We start from the raw sequence: 21,606 nt of genomic DNA on the forward strand, positions 1-21,606 counted from the left end.
CGCGCCGGCGGCTGCCGCGGTCAGGAACCGGCCGGAAAAACAGGAATTCGGGAAAAACGGGAAAAAACGGGGGGGGGAAATGGGAAAAATGGGGGAAAAATGAGTGAAAACCAGGAAAAACAGAGAGGAAAATGGAATTGGGATGGGGGAAAATGGGGAATTGGGAATTTGGGATGGGGAAAATGGGGAATTGAGGGATTTGGGATGGGGAAAATGGGAATTGAGGGATTTGGGATGGGGAAAATGGGAATTGAGGGATTTGGGGTGGGGAATTCAGGGATTTGGGCTGGGGAATTGAGGGATTTGGGATGGGAAAATGGGAATTGAGGGATTTGGGATGGGAAAATGGGAATTGAGGGATTTGGGATGGGGAATTCAGGGATTTGGGATGGGAAAATGGGAATTCAGGGATTTGGGATGGGGAATTCAGGGATTTGGGGCTGAGGGAAAAGCAGCTCCGGGAATTTGGGAATTCCAGGCGTGGTGACCCCGCAGATGTTCCGGGAGCTGCAGAATTCCGAGATCATCCGGAGGATCATGGAGACCTTCCAGGAGGTACTCCCGGAATTCCAGGGCTTGGGGCTTTTCCCGGGAATTTTCCAGGCTCCCCAGGGAATTCTGGGCCTTTTCCCTGGAATTCTGATTTTTTTCCCTGGAATTCTGGGCCTTTTCCCTGGAATTTTCTGGGCTCTCCAGGGAATTCCATGCGTTTTCCGTGGAATTCTGTGCGGTTTTCCTGGAATTTTTATATTTTCTCCAGATTTATTTACAGGCTTCCCTGGAATATCATCTATCCCTGGATTTTTGGTGTCTTTTCCCTGGATTTTTGGCGTTTTTAGGACTCCCCAGAGTTTTCCCCTTCTCCAGGAATTCCCAGCCCTGGTGCCGGTTCCGGGTGGATTTTTGGTGGATTTTCTGGAGTTTCAGGGGATTTTTGGTGCATTTCTGGTGGATTGTTGATGGATTTTTAGTAGATTTTTGGTGGGGTTTTGATGGAATTTTAGAGGTTTTTTTGTGGATTTCTGATGGATTTTTAGTGGGTTTTTTGTGGATTTCTGATGGATTTTTAGTGGATTTTTTGTGGATTTCTGATGGATTTTTAGTGGATTTTTTGATGGATTTTTAGTGGCTTTTTGGTGGATTTCTGATGGATTTGTAGTGGATTTTTTGATGGATTTTTAGTGGCTTTTTGGTGGATTTCTGATGGATTTGTAATGGATTTTTTGATGGATTTTTAGTGGCTTTTTGGTGGATTTCTGATGGATTTGTAGTGGATTTTTGGATGGATTTTTAGTGGATTTTTGGTGGATATCTGAGGGCTTTTCAGTGGTTTTTTTTCTTTATTTCTGTACTTTTATTTCTATTTATTCACATTTAGTCTGAGGACTCCCCATCCTGCTGCTCCCCGCCCTGGCGCTGGTTCTGGGTGGATTTTGGATGGATTTTCCTGTATTTCTGTACATTTACTTCTATTTATTTCTATTTATTTACATTTATTTCCCCAGGACTCCCCGCAGTGCCCACTGTCCCAGTGCCCCCCTCCCTGGCACCGGTTCTGGCTGGATTTTCAGTGATTTTGGCTGTTATTTCTGCCCATTTATTTACATTTATTTGTATTTTTCCCCAGGGCTCTCCGGAGTACCCTCTCTGCAGCCGCTCCCCGGCGTGGCGCCGGTTCCGTTTGGGATTCTCGGAGCTGCTGGCGGTGTTGGCTCTGGGTGGATTCTGGCTGGATTTTCAGTGATTTTGGCTGTATTTCTGTACATTTATTTGTATTTATATTTATTTATCCCCAGGACTCTGCAGAGTACCCTCTCTCCAGCCGCTCCCCGCCGTGGCGCCGGTTCCGTTCGGGATTCTCAGAGCTGCTGGCGGTGCCGGTTCTGGGTGGATTCTGGCTGGATTTTCAGTGATTTTGGCTGTATTTCTGCCCATTTATTTACATTTATATTAATTTATCCCCAGGGCTCTGCAGAGTACCCTCTCTCCAGCCGCTCCCCGGCGTGGCGCCGGTTCCGTTCGGGATTTTCCGAGCTGCTGGCGGTGCCGGCTCTGGGTGGATTCTGGCTGGATTTTCAGTGCTTTTGGCTGTTATTTCTGTACATTTATTTGTATTTATATTAATTTATCCCCAGGACTCTGCAGAGTACCCTCTGAGCAGCCGCTCCCCGGCGTGGCGCCGGTTCCGTTCGGGATTTTCCGAGCTGCTGGCGGTGCCGGCTCTGGGTGGATTCTGTGTGGATTTTCAGTGGTTTTTGCTGTATTTCTGCCCATTTATTTACATTTATTTGTATTTATATTAATTTTTCCCCAGGGCTCTGCAGAGTACCCTCTCTCCAGCCGCTCCCCGCCGTGGCGCCGGTTCCGTGTGGGATTCTCGGAGCTGCTGGCGGTGCCGGCTCTGGGTGGATTCTGGCTGGATTTTCAGTGATTTTGGCTGTTTTTTCTGTCCATTTATTTACATTTATTTGTATTTTTCCCCAGGGCTCTCCGGAGTACCCTCTCTCCAGCCGCTCCCCGGCGTGGCGCCGGTTCCGTGCGGGATTTTCCGAGCTGCTGGCGGTGCCGGCTCTGGGTGGATTCTGGCTGGATTTTCAGTGGTTTTTGCTGTATTTCTGCCCATTTATTTGTATTTATATTTATTTTTCCCCAGGGCTCTGCAGAGTACCCTCTCTCCAGCTGCTCCCCGGCGTGGCGCCGGTTCCGTGCGGGATTTTCCGAGCTGCTGGCGGTGCTGGTGCGGCGGGCGCGGCACCGGGAGCTGTGGGACGGGTTCCTGCTGCACTCGTGGCTGCCGTTCCTCACCGGCCTGGCCGAGTCCCGGCTGCGCCCGCTGCGCCACGCCGGCACGCTGGCAGGTGCGCTGCTGCCTCCCCCTTCTCCCGGCTTTTCCCTCAATTTCCCTGAATTTTCATGATTTTTCCTGATTTTTCCTGATTTTTCTCCTGCTCTTTTCCTGCTCTTTTCCTGATTTTTCCATGATTTTCCCTGATTTCTCCAGAGTTTTCCAGATTTTTCATGATTTTTAATGATTTTCCCCCTGATTTTTTCCTGATTTTTTCCTGATTTTTTTCCTGATTTTTTCCTGATTTTTTTCCTGATTTTTCATGGTTTTTCATGATTTTCTCCTGCTCTTTTCCTGCTCTTTTCCTGATTTTTCCCGATTTTTCTCCTGCTCTTTTCCTGATGTTTCCTGATTTTTCTTGATTTTCTCCTGCTCTTTTCCTGATTTTTCCTGATTTTTCTTGATTTTCTCCTGCTCTTTTCCTGATTTTTCCTGAGTTTTCCCTGATTTTCCATTATTTTCCCTGATTTCTCCAGAGTTTTCCAGATTTTTCATGGGTTTTAATGAGTTTTCCCCTAATTTTTTCTGATTTTTTTCCTGATTTTTTTCCTGATTTTTCATTATTTTCTCCTGCTCTTTTCCTGCTCTTTTCCTGATTTTTCCTGATTTTTCCCGATTTTTCCTGATTTTTCTCCTGCTCTTTTCCTGATTTTCCTGATTTTTCTTGATTTTCTCCTGCTCTTTTCCTGATTTTTCCCTGATTTTCCCTGATTTTCCATGATTTTCCCTGATTTCTCCAGAGTTTTCCAGATTTTTCATGATTTTTAATGATTTTCCCCTGATTTTTTCCTGATTTTTTTCCTGATTTTTCATGATTTCCTCCTGCTCTTTTCCTGCTCTTTTCCTGATTTTTCCCGATTTTTCATGATTTTTCCCGATTTTCTCCTGCTCTTTTCCTGCTTTTTTTTTTCTCATTTTTTGTGATTTTCCCTGCTTTTTCCTGATTTTTTAAAATTTTCCCTGCTTTTTCCTACTTTTCCTGATATTTCCTGAATTTCCCTGCTTTTTCCTGCTTTTCCTGACTTTCTCCTGTTCTTTCCTGCTTTTCCTGCCCCTTTCCTGCTCTTTTCCTGATGTTCTCCTGATATTTTCCTCCTTCTGTTTTCCTCCTTCTGCTTTTTTCCCATTTTTTTCCGTTTTTACCCATTTTTTTCCATTTTTTTTTTCTGTTTTTTCCCGTTTTTCCCCCGTTTTTTTCCCCCTTCCCCCCCCTCTTTTTTTTTCCCTGTTTTTTCCCATTTTTTCCCGTTTTTTCCCGTTTTTTTTCCATTTTTTCCCCCTTTTCCTCCCCCATTTTTCCTCGTTTTTTCCCCCATTTTTTTCCCGTTTTTTCCCCCTTTTCCTCCCCCCTTTTTTCCCTTGTTTTTTCCCCGTTTCCCCCCGTTTTTCCCCATTTCTTTCTCCATTTTTTCCCGTTTTTTTCCCGTTTCCCCCCGTTTTTCCCCATTTCTTTCTCCATTTTTTCCCGTTTTTTTCCCGTTTCCCCCCGTTTTTCCCCATTTCTTTCTCCATTTTTTCCCGTTTTTTTCCCGTTTCCCCCCGTTTTTTCCCGAATTCCCGTTTTTTCGCCCCGATCCAGCGCTGCAGCTGATGAGCGCGCTGGTGGAGGTGGCGCTGGGCGTGGGGCGGCAGCAGGAGCTGTGCCGGCGGCGGCTGCGCGCCGAGGAGGCCAAGGAGCCGGCGCGGAGCGGCACCGAGCGGCTCGAGGCGCTGCGGGGGCAGCACAGCGAGGTCAGAAACGGGGCGAAAAACGGCGAAAACGGGAAAAAACGGGACAGGAATGTGAAAAAACGGGAAAAAACGGGAAAAAACGGTGAAAAAACGGGACAGAAACGGGGAAAAGGGCGAGGAGCCGGCGCGGAGCGGCACCGAGCGGCTCGAGGCGCTGCGGGGACAAAACAGCGAGGTCAGAAACGGGGCGAAAAACGGCGAAAACGGGAAAAAACGGGACAGAAACGGGAAAAAACGGGAAAAAACGGGAAAAAACGGTGAAAAAACGGTGAAAAACGGGACAAAAACGGGGAAAAGGGCGAGGAGCCGGCGCGGAGTGGCACCGAGCGGCTCGAGGCGCTGCGGGGACAAAACAGCGAGGTCAGAAACGGGGCGAAAAACGGCGAAAACGGGAAAAAACGGGACAGAAACGGGAAAAAACGGGAAAAAACGGTGAAAAAACGGTGAAAAACGGGACAAAAACGGGGAAAAGGGCGAGGAGCCGGCGCGGAGCGGCACCGAGCGGCTCGAGGCGCTGCGGGGACAAAACAGCGAGGTCAGAAACGGGGCGAAAAACGGCGAAAACGGGAAAAAACGGGACAGAAATGTGAAAAACGGGACAGAAACGGGAAAAAACGGTGAAAAAACGGTGAAAAACGGGACAAAAACGGGGAAAAGGGCGAGGAGCCGGCGCGGAGCGGCACCGAGCGGCTCGAGGCGCTGCGGGGGCAGCACAGCGAGGTCAGAAACGGGGCGAAAAACGGCGAAAACGGGAAAAAACGGGACAAAATGAGAAAAAACGGGAAAAAACGGTGAAAAACGGGGAAAACGGGACAGAAACGGGGAAAAGGGCGAGGAGCCGGCGCGGAGCGGCACCGAGCGGCTCGAGGCGCTGCGGGGGCAAAACAGCGAGGTCAGAAACGGGGCGAAAAACGGCGAAAACGGGAAAAAACGGGACAGAAATGTGAAAAAACGGGAAAAAACGGGACAGAAATGTGAAAAACGGGACAAAAATGGGGAAAAGGGCGAGGAGCCGGCGCGGAGCGGCACCGAGCGGCTCGAGGCGCTGCGGGGACAGCACAGCGAGGTCAGAAACGGGGCGAAAAACGGCGAAAACGGGAAAAAACGGGACAGGAACGGGAAAAAATGGTGAAAAACGGGGAAAAACGGGGAAAAACGAGACAAAAACGGGACAGAAACGGGGGAAAAGGGCGAGGAGCCGGCGCGGAGCGGCACCGAGCGGCTCGAGGCGCTGCGGGGGCAAAACAGCGAGGTCAGAAACGGGGCGAAAAACGGCGAAAACGGGAAAAAACGGGACAGGAACGGGAAAAAATGGTGAAAAACGGGGAAAAACGGGGAAAAACGAGACAAAAACGGGACAGAAACGGGGGAAAAGGGCGAGGAGCCGGCGCGGAGCGGCACCGAGCGGCTCGAGGCGCTGCGGGGGCAAAACAGCGAGGTCAGAAACGGGGCGAAAAACGGCAAAAACGGGAAAAAACGGGACAGAAACGGGAAAAAACGGGAAAAAACGTGAAAAAACTGTGAAAAAACGGGGAAAATGGGACAAAAACGGGACAAAAACGGGACAGAAACGGGGAAAAGGGCGAGGAGCCGGCGCGGAGCGGCACCGAGCGGCTCGAGGCGCTGCGGGGACAGCACAGCGAGGTCAGAAACGGGGCGAAAAACGGCGAAAACGGGAAAAAACGGGACAGGAATGTGAAAAAACGGGAAAAAACGGGAAAAAACGGTGAAAAAACGGTGAAAAACGGGACAGAAACGGGGAAAAGGGCGAGGAGCCGGCGCGGAGCGGCACCGAGCGGCTCGAGGCGCTGCGGGGGCAGCACAGCGAGGTCAGAAACGGGGCGAAAAACGGCGAAAATGGGAAAAAACGGGACAGAAACGGGAAAAAACGGGAAAAAACGGGAAAAAACGGGGAAAAAACGGGGAAAAACGGGACAGAAACGGGGAAAAGGGCGAGGAGCCGGCGCGGAGCGGCACCGAGCGGCTCGAGGCGCTGCGGGGACAAAACAGCGAGGTCAGAAACGGGGCGAAAAACGGCGAAAACGGGAAAAAACGGGACAGAAACGGGAAAAAACGGGGAAAAACGGGGAAAAACGGGAAAAAACGGGAAAAAAACGGGACAAAAACGGGGAAAAGGGCGAGGAGCCGGCGCGGAGCGGCACCGAGCGGCTCGAGGCGCTGCGGGGACAAAACAGCGAGGTCAGAAACGGGGCGAAAAACGGCGAAAATGGGAAAAAACGGGACAGGAATGTGAAAAAACGGGAAAAAACGGGAAAAAACGGTGAAAAACAAGACAGAAACGGGGAAAAGGGCGAGGAGCCGGCGCGGAGCGGCAGCGAGCGGCTCGAGGCGCTGCGGGGACGCGACAGCGAGGTCAGAAACGGGGCGAAAAACGGCGAAAACGGGAAAAAACGGGACAGAAACGGGAAAAAACGGGAAAAAACGGGGAAAAACGGGGGAAAACGGAGAAACAACGTGAAAAAAAGGGAAAATAATGTGAAAAAATGGGGGAAAAATGGGGAAAAAAGAGAAATGGAGAAACGGGGGAAAATGCAAAATAATGGAAAAAATGGGAGAAATGGGTGAAAATGGGAAAACACAGGAAAAGAAAAAAAAACACAAGGAGAAAACAAGGCAAAAGACAGGAAAATGGGGAAAAATTGGTAAGTCGGTATTTTGGGGTGTTTTAGGTGGAAATTTGGGAATTTCAGGTGAAAATTCGGGACTTTTAGGTAAAAATTCAGGAATTCTGGGGATTTTGAGTTGTCTTAAGTGAAATTTTGGGGGGATTTAGGTGAAAATTGGTGAATCTTGTTGGGATTTGGGGTGAATTTTTGGGAGTTGAGGATTTGTTGGGGTTTTGGGATATTTTGGTGGCGTTTTGAAAGAATTTTGCTGGAATTTGGGTGAAATTTTCGGGATTTTGGGACGATTGAGTTGGAATTTGGTGGGATTTTGGGTGGAGTTTTTTGGGAATGTTGGGAATTGGAGCTGCTGATGAACGGGATTTGGGTGGAATTTGGGTGGAATTTGGTGGATTTTGGGTGGGATTTGGGTGGTTTGGGGTGGGATTTGGGTGGTTTGGGGTGGGATTTTTTGGGAATTTTTTGGGAATTTTGGGAATTGCAGCTGCAGGAGCAGCAGGAGGAGCTGGAGCTGCTGATGAACGGGATTTGGGTGGATTTTGGGTGGAATTTGGTGGATTTTGGGTGGAATTTGGTGGATTTTGGTGGATTTGGGGTGGGATTTGGGTGGTTTGGGGTGGGATTTTTTGGGAATGTTGGGAATGTTGGGAATTGCAGCTGCAGGAGCAGCAGGAGGAGCTGGAGCTGCTGATGAACGGGATTTGGGTGGAATTTGGTGGATTTTGGTGGATTTTGGGTGGAATTTGGTGGATTTTGGGTGGGATTTGGGTGGTTTGGGGTGGGATTTTTTGGGAATGTTGGGAATTTTGGGAATTGCAGCTGCAGGAGCAGCAGGAGGAGCTGGAGCTGCTGATGAACGGGATCTTCAAGGGCGTCTTCGTGCACCGCTACCGGTGAGGGAACGGCCGGAATTCCGGGGGGAAAATCCCGGAAAACGGGAAAAACGGGGAGGAAATGGGGAAAAATGGGGAGGAATGGGGAAAAATGGGGAGAAATGGGGGAAAACGGAGGAAAAATTGGGAGAAACCAGGAAAAAATACGGGGGAAACGGAGAAAAATGGGGGAAAACTGAGGGAAAATGGGGAAAAATGGGGAGGAAAAAGGGAAAATGGGGAAATATGAGAGGAAGATGGGGAGGAAAAGGAGAAAATGGGGAGAAAATAGGGAAAAATGGGAGAAAATGCGGAGGAAAGAGGGAAAATGGGGAGAAAGGGAGGGAAAATGGGATTGGGGTGGGAGAATATTGGGGAAAATGGGATTGGGGTAGGAAAGAAAGGGGAAAAATGGGGAAAAATGGGAAAATGGGATTGGGATGGGGAAAAATGGGGGAAAAGAGGAGGAAAATGGGATAAAGTGGGGGGAAATGGAATCAAACAGGAAAAAATTGGGGAAATGGGATAAAGTGGGGGAAAAATGGGTTCAAATGGGGTAAAATGGAGTGAAAATGAGAAAAAAATGGGATAAAAGGGGAGGAAATAGTGGAAAAATGGGGAAAAACGAGGCAAAAAGGGTCGGGGGGGGATTTTGGGGCCCAGGGGAGATTTTGGGGGAAATTTTTGGGATTTTTAAAAATTATTTTTGGGGGATTTTGGTGACTTTTTTTTTTTTTTTTTTTTTTTTTTTGTGGATTTTTTGAAATTTGGGGGGATTTTAGTGAATTTTGGTGGATTTTTTTGGAGTTCAGGTGGATTTTTTGGGATTTGGGGGGATTTTGGTGGGATTCTTTTGGGTTTTGGGTGGATTTTTGGGGGTTTTTTTTGATTTTTTTTTGGATTTTGGTGGGATTTGAGGGAGTTTTTTGGGATTTTGGGATTGTTTGGGATTTGGAGCTGATCCCGGGTTTTTGGGGCAGTGACGTGGTGCCCGAAATCCGCGGGATCTGCATGGAGGAGCTCGGGCTGTGGGTGAGGAAATTCCCGGCCTCCTTCCTGACCGACGGCCACCTCAAGTACCTGGGCTGGACCCTGCACGACAAGGTGGGCCAAAATCCCGGGAAAATGGGGAAAATCCCGGGAAAATGGGGAAAAACGGTGAAAAAATGGGGAAAAACGGTGAAAAAATGGAGAAAATCCCATTAAAAATGGGAAAATTCCGGTTCCTTCCTGACCCACGGCCACCTCAAGTACCTGGGCTGGACCCTGCACGACAAGTTGGGCCAAAATCCCGGGAAAATGGGGAAAATCCCGGAAAACGGGAAAAAACGGTGAAAAAATGGGGAAAAACGGTGAAAAAATGGGGAAAAACGGTGAAAAATGGGAAAATTCCGGTTCCTTCCTGACCCACAGCCACCTCAAGTACCTGGGCTGGACCCTGCACGACAAGGTGGGCCAAAATCCCGGGAAAATGGGGAAAATCCCGGGAAAATTGGGAAAAACGGTGAAAAAATGGGGAAAAACGGTGAAAAAATGGGGAAAATCCCATTAAAAATGGGGGGAAAATGGGAAAATCCCAATAAAAATGGAAATTCCGGTTCCTTCCTGACCCACAGCCACCTCAGGGACCTGGGCTGGACCCTGCACGACAAGGTGGGCCAAAATCCCGGGAAAATGGGAAAAATCCCGGGAAAATGGGAAAAAACGGTGAAAAAATGGGGAAAAACGGTGAAAAAATGGGGAAAATCCCATTAAAAATGGGGGGAAAATGGGAAAATCCCAATAAAAATGGGAAAATTCCGGTTCCTTCCTGACCCACGGCCACCCCAGGGATCTGGGCTGGACCCTGCACGACAAGGTGGGCCAAAATCCCAGGAAAATGGGGAAAATCCCGGGAAAATGGGGAAAAATCCTGGAGAAATTGAAAAAATCTGGGAAAAAAATGGGGAAAATCCTGGAAAAATCCTGAATTCGAGATTTTTTTTGGATTTTGGCCCTGAATTCCTAGGGGGTTTTTTTTTGGGATTTTTTTTGGGGGGGGATTTTTTTCCCTGAATTCCTTTTTTTTGGGGATTTTTTTCCCTGAATTCCGTTTCTTTGGGATTTTGGCCCTGAATTCTGGTTTTTTTGGGATTTTTTTTCCCAGAATTCCTATTTTTTTGGGATTTTTTTCCCCTGAATTCTGGTTTTTTTGGGGGTTTTGGCCCCTGAATTCCGTTTTTTTGGGGGATTTTTTCCCTGAATTCCCGTTTTTTTTGCGATTCTGGCTCCTGAATTCGTTTTTTTTGGGATTTTTTTCCCTGAATTCTGTTTTTTTTGGGGATTTTGGCCCTGAATTCCGTTTATTTTGGGGGGTTTTGGCCCCTGAATTTCGTTTTTTTGGGGATTTTTTCCCTGAATTCTGTTTTTTTTTGGGATTTTGGCCCCTGAATTCCGTTTTTTTTGGGATTTTTTCCCTGAATTCCCGTTTTTTTTGTGAATCTGGCTCCTGAATTCGGTTTTTTTGGGATTTTTTTTCCCAGAATTCCCATTTTTTTGGGACTTTTTTCCCTGAATTCTGTTTTTTTTTGGGATTTTTTCCCTGAATTCCCGTTTTTTTTGGGATTTTTTCCCTGAATTCCTGTTTTTTTGCGATTCTGGCTCCTGAATTTGTTTTTTTTTGGAATTTTTTTCCCTGAATTCTGTTTTTTTTGATTTTGGCCCTGAATTCGGTTTTTTTTGGGATTTTTTTCCCTGAATTCGGTTTTTTTTGGGATTTTTTTCCCTGAATTCTGGTTTTTTTTTTATTTTGGCCCTGAATTTCGTTTTTTTGGGGATTTTTTCCCTGAATTCCCCTTTTTTTTTGCGATTCTGGCTCCTGAATTTCGTTTTTTTGGGATTTTTTTCCCTGAATTCCCGTTTTTTTTGCGATTCTGGCTCCTGAATTCGGTTTTTTTGGAATTTTTTCCCTGAATTCCTGTTTTTTTGGGATCCTGGCCCAGCACGGGGAGGTTCGGCTGCGCTGCGTCCGGGCCCTGCGGGGAATTTACGGAATTCCGGAGGTGGCGCCGAACATGGAGCTCTTCACCGAGAGGTTCAAGGTGGGAAAATGGGGGGAAAATGGGAAAAATTGGGAAAATTGGGGGGAAAATGGGGAAAATGGGAAATTTGTGGGGAAATGGGGGAAAAGTGGGGAAAAAATAGGAAAGATTGTGGGGAACATTGGGAAAAATGGGGAGAAAATGGGAAAAATAGGGAAAATTGGGGGGAAATGGGAAAAATTGGGGGGAAAATGGGGACAAATGGGAAAATTGGGGAAAAATGGGAAAAACTGGGGGAAATTGGCAGGAAAATTTGTGAAAAATGGGAAAACTGTGGGGAAAAATAGGAAAGGTTGTGGGGAACATTGGGAAAAATGGGGAAAAATATAGAAAATTGAGGGGAAATGGGAAAAATGGGGGAAAATGGGAAAATGGGGGGGAAATGGGGGAAAATTTGGGAAAAATAGGAAAATTGTGGGGAAATGGGGGAAAAAATAGGGAAAATTGGGAGAAATTAGGAAAAATGGGGGAAATTGGGAAAAATGGGAAAATGGGATGGGAAATAAGGAGAAAACGGGGGAAAATGGGAAAATTGGGGGGAAATGGGGAGAAAATGGAGGAAAATGGGGAAAAGTGGGAGGAAAATGGGAAAAGTGGGGGGGAAATGGGAAGAATGGGGGGGAAATGGGGATTTGTTTTATTTTTGGGAGTTTTGGGAATGTTGGAATTCCGGGAATTTTGGGAATTTCGGGATCGCAGCCCCGGCTGGTGGCCATGGCCCAGGAGCTGTGGGGATCTTTGGGATCTTTGGGAATGGTGGGATTTTGGGGGTTTTGGGGGTTTTTGGGGATTTTGGGATTTTTGGGAATGTTGGAATTCCGGGAATTTTGGGAATTCTGGGATCGCAGCCCCGGCTGGTGGCCATGGCCCAGGAGCTGTGGGGATTTTTGGGATATTTGGGAATGGTGGGATTTTGGGGGTTTTTGGGGGTTTTGGGATTTTTGGGATTTTTGGGGGTTTTTGGGGATTTTGGGATTTTTGGGAATGTTGGAATTCCGGGAATTTTGGGAATTTCGGGATCGCAGCCCCGGCTGGTGGCCATGGCCCAGGAGCTGTGGGGATGTTTGGGATCTTTGGGAATGGTTGGATTTTGGGGATTTTGGGGGTTTTTGGGGATTTTGGGAATGTTGGAATTCCGGGAATTTCGGGATCGCAGCCCCGGCTGGAGGCCATGGCCCAGGAGCTGTGGGGATGTTTGGGATCTTTGGGAATGGTGGGATTTTGGGGATTTTGGGGATTTTGGGGGTTTTTGGGGATTTTGGGATTTTTGGGAATGTTGGAATTCCGGGAATTTCGGGATCGCAGCCCCGGCTGGTGGCCATGGCCCAGGACAAGGAGCCCGAGGTGGCGCTGGAGGCGCTGAGGCTGCTCACGGAGCTGGACAGGTGAAAATCCGGGAATTCGGGAATTCGGGAATGGTCTGGGAATTGCTCGGGAATTTGGGATGGGCAATCGGGGATTTGGGATTTGGGAAATTGGGAACTTGGGATGGAAAATTCAGGATTTGCGGGGGGGAATTGTGGATTAGGGATTTGGGGATTTGGGGATTTGGGATTGAGAGTTTGGGATGGGAAATTGCGATTTGGGGGGTGGGAATTTGGGATTTGGGATCAGGGATTTGGGATTTGGGATTTGGGATCAGGGATTTGGGATTTGGGATCAGGGATTTGGGATCAGGAATTTGGGATCAGGGATTTGGGATTTGGGATTTGGGATTTGGGATTTGGGATCAGGAATTTGGGATTTGGGATCAGGGATTTGGGATCTGGGATTTGGGATTTGGGATCAGGAATTTGGGATTTGGGATCAGGGATTTGGGATCAGGAATTTGGGATTTGGGATCAGGGATTTGGGATTTGGGATTTGGGATTTGGGATCAGGGATTTGGGATTTGGGATCAGGGATTTGGGATTTGGGATTTGGGATCAGGGATTTGGGATTTGGGATTTGGGATCAGGAATTTGGGATTTGGGATCAGGGATTTGGGATTTGGAATTTGGGATTTGGGATCAGGGATTTGGGATTTGGGATTTGGGATTTGGGATTTGGGATCAGGAATTTGGGATTTGGGATTTGGGATTTGGGATCAGGGATTTGGGATCAGGGATTTGGGATTTGGGATCAGGGATTTGGGATTTGGAATTTGGGATCAGGGATTTGGAATTTGGGATCAGGGATTTGGGATTTGGGATTTGGGATCAGGAATTTGGGATTTGGGATCAGGGATTTGGGATTTGGGATTTGGGATTTGGGATCAGGGATTTGGGATTTGGGATTTGGGATTTGGGATCAGGGATTTGGGATCAGGGATTTGGGATTTGGGATCAGGGATTTGGGATTTGGGATTTGGGATCAGGGATTTGGGATTTGGGATTTGGGGACTTCTGGGGGATCCCAAAATTCCTCAGGATCCAGCAGAGCTCCTGGTGGGGAATTTGGGGGATTTTGGGAGGATTTTTGGGAATTTTGGAGCATCCCAAAATTCCAGGGCGTTTTCTGGAGCTCGGGAAGGGAATTTGGGAGGAATTTTGGGGAATTTTTGATTTTTTTTTTCCCATTAAAAATGAGGGAATTTGGGTGTGGCCCCTGGGAGAGCCAAATTCCCGTGGCTTCATCCCAAATTCTGAGCTCAGAATTTCGGGAATTTGGAGCCCAGAGAATTCCAGGAATTGGGAAAAATGGGAAGGAGGGGCCGGAGTGGGGCCGGGGAGCCCCAAATTCCCCCAAAATCCGGGAATTTGGGGGTGGGAAATTCGGGAATTCGGGTTCAGGAGTCCCAAACTCCCCAAATCCCTGGAAATTCCTGGGAATTTGGGGGAAATCTTGGTGGAAAAGGGGAAAAATTGGGAATTTGGCGTCCAGGAGTCCCAAAAATCCCAAATTTCTGGGAATTCTGATGGAAAAGGGGTTGGGAATGGGGGAAAATTGGGAATTTTGGGTCCAGGAGTGCCCAAAATCCCGGATTTTTTGGGAATTTGGGGGTGGGGGAATTGGGGACTCGGAGTCCCAGAATTCCCAGATTTCCTGGGAATTTTCTGGAATTTGGGGGAAATCCTGGTGGAAAAGGGGTTGGGAATGGGGGAATATTGGGAATTTGTGTCCAAAAGTGCCAGAATTTTGGGGTTTTTTTTGGAATTTGGGAATTCTGGAGTGGGAAAAGTGGGAACTGGGGATCCAGGAGTCCCAGAATTCCCAAAATCCCTCAGAATTTCTGGGAATCTGGGGGAAAGGGGTTGGGAATGGGGGGAAAATTGGGAATTTCGGGTCCGGGACTGCCCAAAATCCTGGGATTTTTGGGAATTTTGATTGGGAAAAGCGGGAGCTGGGGACCCAGGGGTCCCGGGATTCCCGGAATTCCCAGATTTCCCGGGATTGCAGGAGCATGGCGGAGGCGCTGTCCCCCGAGGATTGCCGGAGCGTTTTCCCGCTGGTTTTCGTCTCCGGCCGCGCCCTGGCCTCGGCCGCCGGCAGCTTCCTGTTCCAGAGGTGGGAATCCCGGAATTCCGCCCGGAATTCCGCCCGGAATCCCGGAATTCCTGCCCCAAATCCCGGAATTCCGCCCGGAATCCCGGAATTCCTGCCCCAAATCCCAGAATTCCTGCCCCAAATCCCGGAATTCATGCCCCAAATCCTGGAATTCTGCCCCAAATCCCGGAATTCCTGCCCCAAATCCCAGAATTCCTGCCCCAAATCCCGGAATTCATGCCCCAAATCCTGGAATTCTGCCCCAAATCCCGGAATTCCTGCCCCAAATCCAGGAATTCCTGCCCCAAATCCTGGAATTCCTGCCCCAAATCCCGGAATTCCTGCCCCAAATCCCGGAATTCCTGCCCCAAATCCCGGAATTCCTGCCCCAAATCCCGGAATTCCTGCCCCAAATCCCGGAATTCCTGCCCCAAATCCAGGAATTCCTGCCCCAAATCCTGGAATTCCTGCCCCAAATCCCGGAATTCCGCCCCAAATCCCGGAATTCTGCCCCAAATCCCGGAATTCTGCCCCAAATCCCGGAATTCCTGCCCCAAATCCCGGAATTCCTGCCCCAAATCCCGGAATTCTGCCCCAAATCCCGGAATTCCTGCCCCAAATCCCGGAATTCCACCCGGAATCCCGGAATTCCTGCCCCAAATCCCGGAATTCCTGCCCCAAATCCCGGAATTCCGCCCGGAATCCCGGAATTCCTGCCCCAAATCCCGGAATTCCTGCTCAAAACTCAAAAATTCCTGCCCAAAATCTGGGAATTGCCACCCAAAATCCCAGAATTCCTAACCAAAATGCCAGAATTCCCGGTCAAAATCTGGGAATTCCAGCCCCAAACTTTGGGAATTCCAGCCCCAAACTCTGGGAATTCCAGCCCCAAACTTTGGGAATTCCAGCCCCAAACTCTGGGAATTCCAGCCCCAAACTCTGGGAATTCCAGCCCCAAACTCTGGGAATCCCAGCCCCAAACTCTGGGAATTCCAGCCCCAAACTCTGGGAATTCCAGCCCCAAACTCCGGGAATTCCAGCCCCAAACTCTGGGAATTCCAGCCCCAAACTCTGGGAATTCCAGCCCCAAACTCTGGGAATTCCAGCCCCAAACTCTGGGAATTCCAGCCCCCCCAGTCCTGAGGGAATTTTCTGGGAATCGGCTCCGGGCCCCTCCCGGCAGCTGCGATTTCCTCATCCCGAATTTCCTCATCCCGAATTTCCTCATCCCGAATTTCCTCATCCCGAATTTCCTCATCCCGAATTTCCTCATCCCAGATTTTCTCTTCCCAGATTTTCTCATCCCGATTTTTCTCCTCCCGGCCCTTCCCAATCCCTCGGGAGCGGGGGGAGGGGGAGGCCTCGATTTTCCTGATTTTTCCCCCCATCCCTGTTTCTTTTCCATTTTTCCCCATTTTTTCCCCCTCCCATCCCTGTTTTTTTTCCTTTTTATCCCATTTTTTCCCCCCTCCCATCCCTGTTTTTTCCTTTTTTTCCCTTTTTTTTTCCCATTTTCCCCTTCCCATCCCTGCTTTTTTCCCTTTTTTTTTCCCCATTTTTTCGTCCCTCCCGTCCCCATTTTTTTCCTTTTTTTTTCCCATTTTCCCCCTCCCATCCCTGTTCTTTTTCCTTTTTTTTCCCTTTTTTCCCCATTTTTTGCCGTTCTCTCTCTGTTTTCCACATTCTCTCCCCATTTTTTCCCATTTCCTTTTTCCCATTTCCCTGTTTTTTTCCCTTTTTTCCCTTTTTTCCCATTTTTTCCCATTTTTTTCTCGTTTTTTCCCATTTTCCCCATTTTTTCCCATTTCCCCCCATTTTTCCTTGTTTTCTCCCCATTCTCCCTGTTTTTCCCCATTTTTTCCCAATTTTCCCTCTTATCCCCTTATTCTCACCGTTATCCCCATTTTTTCCCAGTTTTCTTGGTTTTTGTCCCAATTTTCCCCGTTTTTCCCGTTTTTGTCCCGATTTTTCCCGTTTTTCCTGTTTGTTGTCCCGATTTTCCCTGTTTTTCCCACTTTTTCCCCCGATTTTCCCCGTTTTTCCCGTTTTTTGTCCCAATTTTCCCCGTTTTTCCCGTTTTTTGTCCCAATTTTCCCCCGATTTTCCCCGTTTTTCCCGTTTTTTTCCCCGATTTTCCCCGTTTTTCCCGTTTTTCCCATTTTTTCCCGATTTTTCCCGTTTTTTGTCCCGATTTTCCCTGTTTTTCCTGTTTGTTGTCCCGATTTTCCCCGTTTTTCCCGTTTTTTGTCCCAATTTTTCCCGTTTTTCCCCCGATTTTCCCCGTTTTTTTCCCGATTTTTCCTGTTTTTCCCAGTTTTTTTCCCGATTTTTCCCGTTTTTCCCGTTTTTTGTCCCGATTTTCCCGTTTTCCCCGTTTTTCCCATTCTTTTCCCCGATTTTCCCCATTTTTCCCGTTTTTTTCCCGATTTTTCCCGTTTTTCCCGTTTGTTGTCCCGATTTTCCCGTTATTCCCGTTTTTCCGCCCGTTTCAGGCTGTTGGATCCCGGCCGCTTCGGGGACGACGCCGGCGACAACCGGAACTTCCTGCGGCGCCTGGCCGGATTCTTCCTGCAGAGCCGGGTGGGAATGCCGGAATTCCGGGAATTCCGGGAAAATCGGGAATTCCGGGGGGAAATCGGGAAATTTGGGGGGAAATTTGGGGATTTTAGGGGGAAATTTGAGGATTTGGGAAATTTGAGGATTTTGGGGGATTTGAAGAGATTTTGGGGGAAATTTGGGGGTTTTGGGGGAAAATTTGGGGATTTGGGGAGGGAAGTTGGGGAATTTGTGGGAAATTCGGGGATTTGGGGGGATTTTGAAAAATTTGGGGAATTTTGGGAGGAAATTTGGAGATTTTATGAGGGAATTGAAGGATTTTGGGGGGAAATTTGAGGATTTTGGGGGATTTTGGAAGAAATTGGGGTTTTTGGGAATAAACTTGGTATTTTGGGGAAAAATTGTGGATTTTAGGGGATTTTGGAGGGAAAATTGGGGATTTTTGGGAAATCTAGGATTTTTTGGGAATTTGTTCCCAAATTTCCCCCCAGCTGCACGAGCACGCGGCGTACCTGGTGGATTCCCTGTGGGATTTTGGGGGTTTTGAGGGAATTTTGGGCAAATTTTGATGAAATTTTTTGGGATTTTTTTGGGAATTTTTGGGATTTTTGGGAATTGCGGGATTTTTGGGAATTTGATCCCGGATTTCCCCAGCTGCACGAGCACGCGGCGTACCTGGTGGATTCCCTGTGGGATTTTGGGGTTTTTGAGGGAATTTTGGAGTTTTTTCAATGAAATTTTTTGGGATTTTTTTGGGAATTTTGGGATTTTTGGGAATTGCGGGATTTTTGGGAATTTGATCCCGGATTTCCCCAGCTGCACGAGCACGCGGCGTACCTGGTGGATTCCCTGTGGGATTTTGGGGTTTTGAAGGGAATTTTGGAGGTTTTTCAATGAAATTTTTTGGATTTTTTTGGGGGATTTTTGGGATTTTTGGGAATTGCGGGATTTTTGGGAATTTGATCCCGGATTTCCCCAGCTGCACGAGCACGCGGCGTACCTGGTGGATTCCCTGTGGGATTTTGGGGTTTTTGAGGGAATTTTGGAGGTTTTTCAATGAAATTTTTTGGGATTTTTTTGGGAATTTTGGGATTTTTGGGAATTGCGGGATTTTCGGGAATTTGATCCCGGATTTCCCCAGCTGCACGAGCACGCGGCGTACCTGGTGGATTCCCTGTGGGATTTTGGGGGTTTTTGAGGGAATTTTGGAGGTTTTTCAATGAAATTTTTTGGGATTTTTTTGGGAATTTTGGGATTTTTGGGAATTGCGGGATTTTCGGGAATTTGATCCCGGATTTCCCCAGCTGCACGAGCACGCGGCGTACCTGGTGGATTCCCTGTGGGATTTTGGGGGTTTTTGAGGGAATTTTGGAGGTTTTTCAATGAAATTTTTTGGGATTTTTTTGGGAATTTTGGGATTTTTGGGAATTGCGGGATTTTCGGGAATTTGATCCCGGATTTCCCCAGCTGCACGAGCACGCGGCGTACCTGGTGGATTCCCTGTGGGATTTTGGGGGTTTTTGAGGGAATTTTGGAGGTTTTTCAATGAAATTTTTTGGGATTTTTTTGGGAATTTTGGGATTTTTGGGAATTGCGGGATTTTCGGGAATTTGATCCCGGATTTCCCCAGCTGCACGAGCACGCGGCGTACCTGGTGGATTCCCTGTGGGATTTTGGGGGTTTTTGAGGGAATTTTGGAGGTTTTTCAATGAATTTTTTTGGGATTTTTTTGGGATTTTTTTGGGAATTTTTGGGATTTTTGGGAATTGCGGGATTTTCGGGAATTTGATCCCGGATTTCCCCAGCTGCACGAGCACGCGGCGTACCTGGTGGATTCCCTGTGGGATTTTGGGGTTTTTGAGGGAATTTTGGGCAAATTTTGATGAAATTTTTTTGGATTTTTTTGGGGGATTTTTGGGATTTTTTTGGGAATTTTTGGGATTTTTGGGAATTCTGGGATTTTCGGGAATTTGATCCCGGATTTCCCCAGCTGCACGAGCACGCGGCGTACCTGGTGGATTCCCTGTGGGATTTTGGGGTTTTTGAGGGAATTTTGGAGGTTTTTCAATGAAATTTTTTGGGATTTTTTTGGGATTTTTTTGGGAATTTTTGGGATTTTTGGGAATTGCGGGATTTTTGGGAATTTGATCCCGGATTTCCCCAGCTGCACGAGCACGCGGCGTACCTGGTGGATTCCCTGTGGGACTGCGCCGGGAGCCGCCTGCGGGACTGGGAGGCGGCGACGGCGCTGCTGCTCCAAACTGGGACCAGTACGGAACTGGGATAAACTGGGAATGGGATAAACTGGGAATGGGACTGGGACAGACTGGGACAGACTGGGAGGGACTGGGAATGGGACTGGGATAAACTGGGAATGGGACTGGGACAGACTGGGAATGGGACTGGGAATGGGACTGGGACAAACTGGGACAGACTGGGAATGGGACTGGGACAGACTGGGAGGGACTGGGACACACTGGGACAGACTGGGACAGACTGGGAATGGGACTGGGAATGGGACTGGGACAAACTGGGACAGACTGGGAATGGGACTGGGACAGACTGGGAGGGACTGGGACACACTGGGACAGACTGGGAGGGACTGGGAATGGGACTGGGACAGACTGGGACAGACTGGGAATGGGACTGGGAATGGGACTGGGACAAACTGGGACAGACTGGGAATGGGACAAACTGGGACAGACTGGGAATGGGACTGGGAATGGGACTGGGACGGACTGGGGGGAACTGGGACAGACTGGGAGGGAATTGGGATAAACTGGGACAGACTGGGAATGGGACTGGGGGGGACTGGGAGGGACTGGGAGGGACTGGGGGGAACTGGGACAAACTGGGAATGGGACTGGGACAAACTGGGAGGGACTGGGACAAACTGGGACAGACTGGGATGGACTGGGACAAACTGGGAATGGGACTGGGACAAACTGGGACAGACTGGGAGGGACTGGGACAAACTGGGAATGGGACTGGGGGGGACTGGGGGGGGACTGGGAGGGACTGGGACAAACTGGGAATGGGACTGGGACAAACTGGGAGGGGACAGGGATAAACTGGGATGGACTGGGAATGGGACTGGGAGGGACTGGGATGGACTGGGACAAACTGGGAGGAACTGGGATGGACTGGGAATGGGACTGGGAGGGACTGGGACAAACTGGGAGGAACTGGGATGGACTGGGAGGGGTCCATAGTGGTTTCTACTGGTCCAGACTGGTCCGCACTGGTCTCTCCATTCCCATTCCCACTCCAAACTGGGATTTCCCTGCTCCAAACTGGTCTGTACTGGTCCATACTGGTTCAAACTGGTCTGTACTGGTTTCTAGACTGGTCCATACTGGTCCATACTGGTTTTTACTGGTTCCAGCCCTGCCATTCGAGGAGGAGCAGGCTCTGGTGCAGATCCTGAGCTCCAGCGCTGGCTGGGTTATACTGGGATATACTGGGATATACTGGGTTGTACTGGTCTGTACTGGGTTATACTGGGATATACTGGGATTTACTGGGTTGTACTGGTCTGTACTGGTCTGTACTGGTCTGTACTGGTTTCTGTACTGGTCCAGACTGGTTTTTACTGGTTTCCAGCCCTGCCATTCGAGGAGGAGCAGGCTCTGGTGCAGATCCTGAGCTCCAGCGCTGGCTGGGATATACTGGGATATACTGGGATATACTGGGATATACTGGTCTGTACTGGGTTATACTGGTCTGTACTGGTTTCTGGACTGGTCCATACTGGTTTTTACTGGTTTCCAGCCCTGCCATTCGAGGAGGAGCAGGCTCTGGTGCAGATCCTGAGCTCCAGCGCTGGCTGGGTTATACTGGGATATACTGGGTTATACTGGGATATACTGGGATATACTGGGATATACTGGGATATACTGGGATATACTGGTCTGTACTGGTTTCTGGACTGGTTCAGACTGGTTCAAACTGGTTCCAGCCCTGCCATTCGAGGAGGAGCAGGCTCTGGTGCAGATCCTGAGCTCCAGCGCTGGCTGGGTTATACTGGGATATACTGGGTTATACTGGGATATACTGGGATATACTGGGATATACTGGGATATACTGGGATATACTGGGTTGTACTGGTCTGTACTGGTTTCTGTACTGGTCCAGACTGGTTTTTACTGGTTTCCAGCCCTGCCATTCGAGGAGGAGCAGGCTCTGGTGCAGATCCTGAGCTCCAGCGCGCTCCGGCTCTGCCAGGGACAGCCCCCGGTGGGGCGCGGCCCCGCCCCCAAGGTGAAAATCCAGGGATTTTTGGGAATTCCGGGCAGAATTCCGGGGATTTGGGGAATTCAGGGAAAATTCCGGGGAAATTCCAGGGAATTCTGGGGAGAATTCTGGCGATTTTGGGAATTTAGGGGAAATTCCGGGGAATTCCGGGGAAAATT

At 48.7% G+C, this 21,606-nt stretch overlaps 1 protein-coding gene across 8 annotated transcripts in view; it reads left to right on the forward strand.

Annotated features, from left to right (window-relative positions):
• STAG3 (STAG3 cohesin complex component) overlaps window positions 1-21,606 on the forward strand; it is a 50,642-nt gene that overhangs the window by 7,441 nt on the left and 21,595 nt on the right. For 7 of the 8 annotated variants that reach the window (XM_085564297.1, XM_085564299.1, XM_085564295.1 and 4 more), the window contains exons 6-16: window positions 479-555; window positions 2,654-2,858; window positions 4,425-4,576; window positions 8,041-8,114; window positions 9,074-9,197; window positions 11,075-11,173; window positions 12,479-12,558; window positions 14,552-14,659; window positions 17,131-17,218; window positions 19,359-19,464; window positions 21,351-21,454. In XM_085564297.1, the coding sequence (XP_085420423.1) occupies window positions 479-555; window positions 2,654-2,858; window positions 4,425-4,576; window positions 8,041-8,114; window positions 9,074-9,197; window positions 11,075-11,173; window positions 12,479-12,558; window positions 14,552-14,659; window positions 17,131-17,218; window positions 19,359-19,464; window positions 21,351-21,454 (1,217 nt within the window). Of the gene's footprint in view, window positions 1-478; window positions 556-2,653; window positions 2,859-4,424; window positions 4,577-6,222; window positions 6,406-8,040; window positions 8,115-9,073; window positions 9,198-11,074; window positions 11,174-12,478; window positions 12,559-14,551; window positions 14,660-17,130; window positions 17,219-19,358; window positions 19,465-21,350; window positions 21,455-21,606 lie in introns of those variants that run through there. The other variant, XM_085564300.1, reaches the window with a different exon arrangement.

Source organism: Lonchura striata, chromosome 32 (assembly GCF_050655825.1).
Source record: "Lonchura striata isolate lonStrDom1 chromosome 32, ASM5065582v1, whole genome shotgun sequence".
Classification (NCBI taxonomy): Eukaryota; Metazoa; Chordata; class Aves; order Passeriformes; family Estrildidae; genus Lonchura; species Lonchura striata.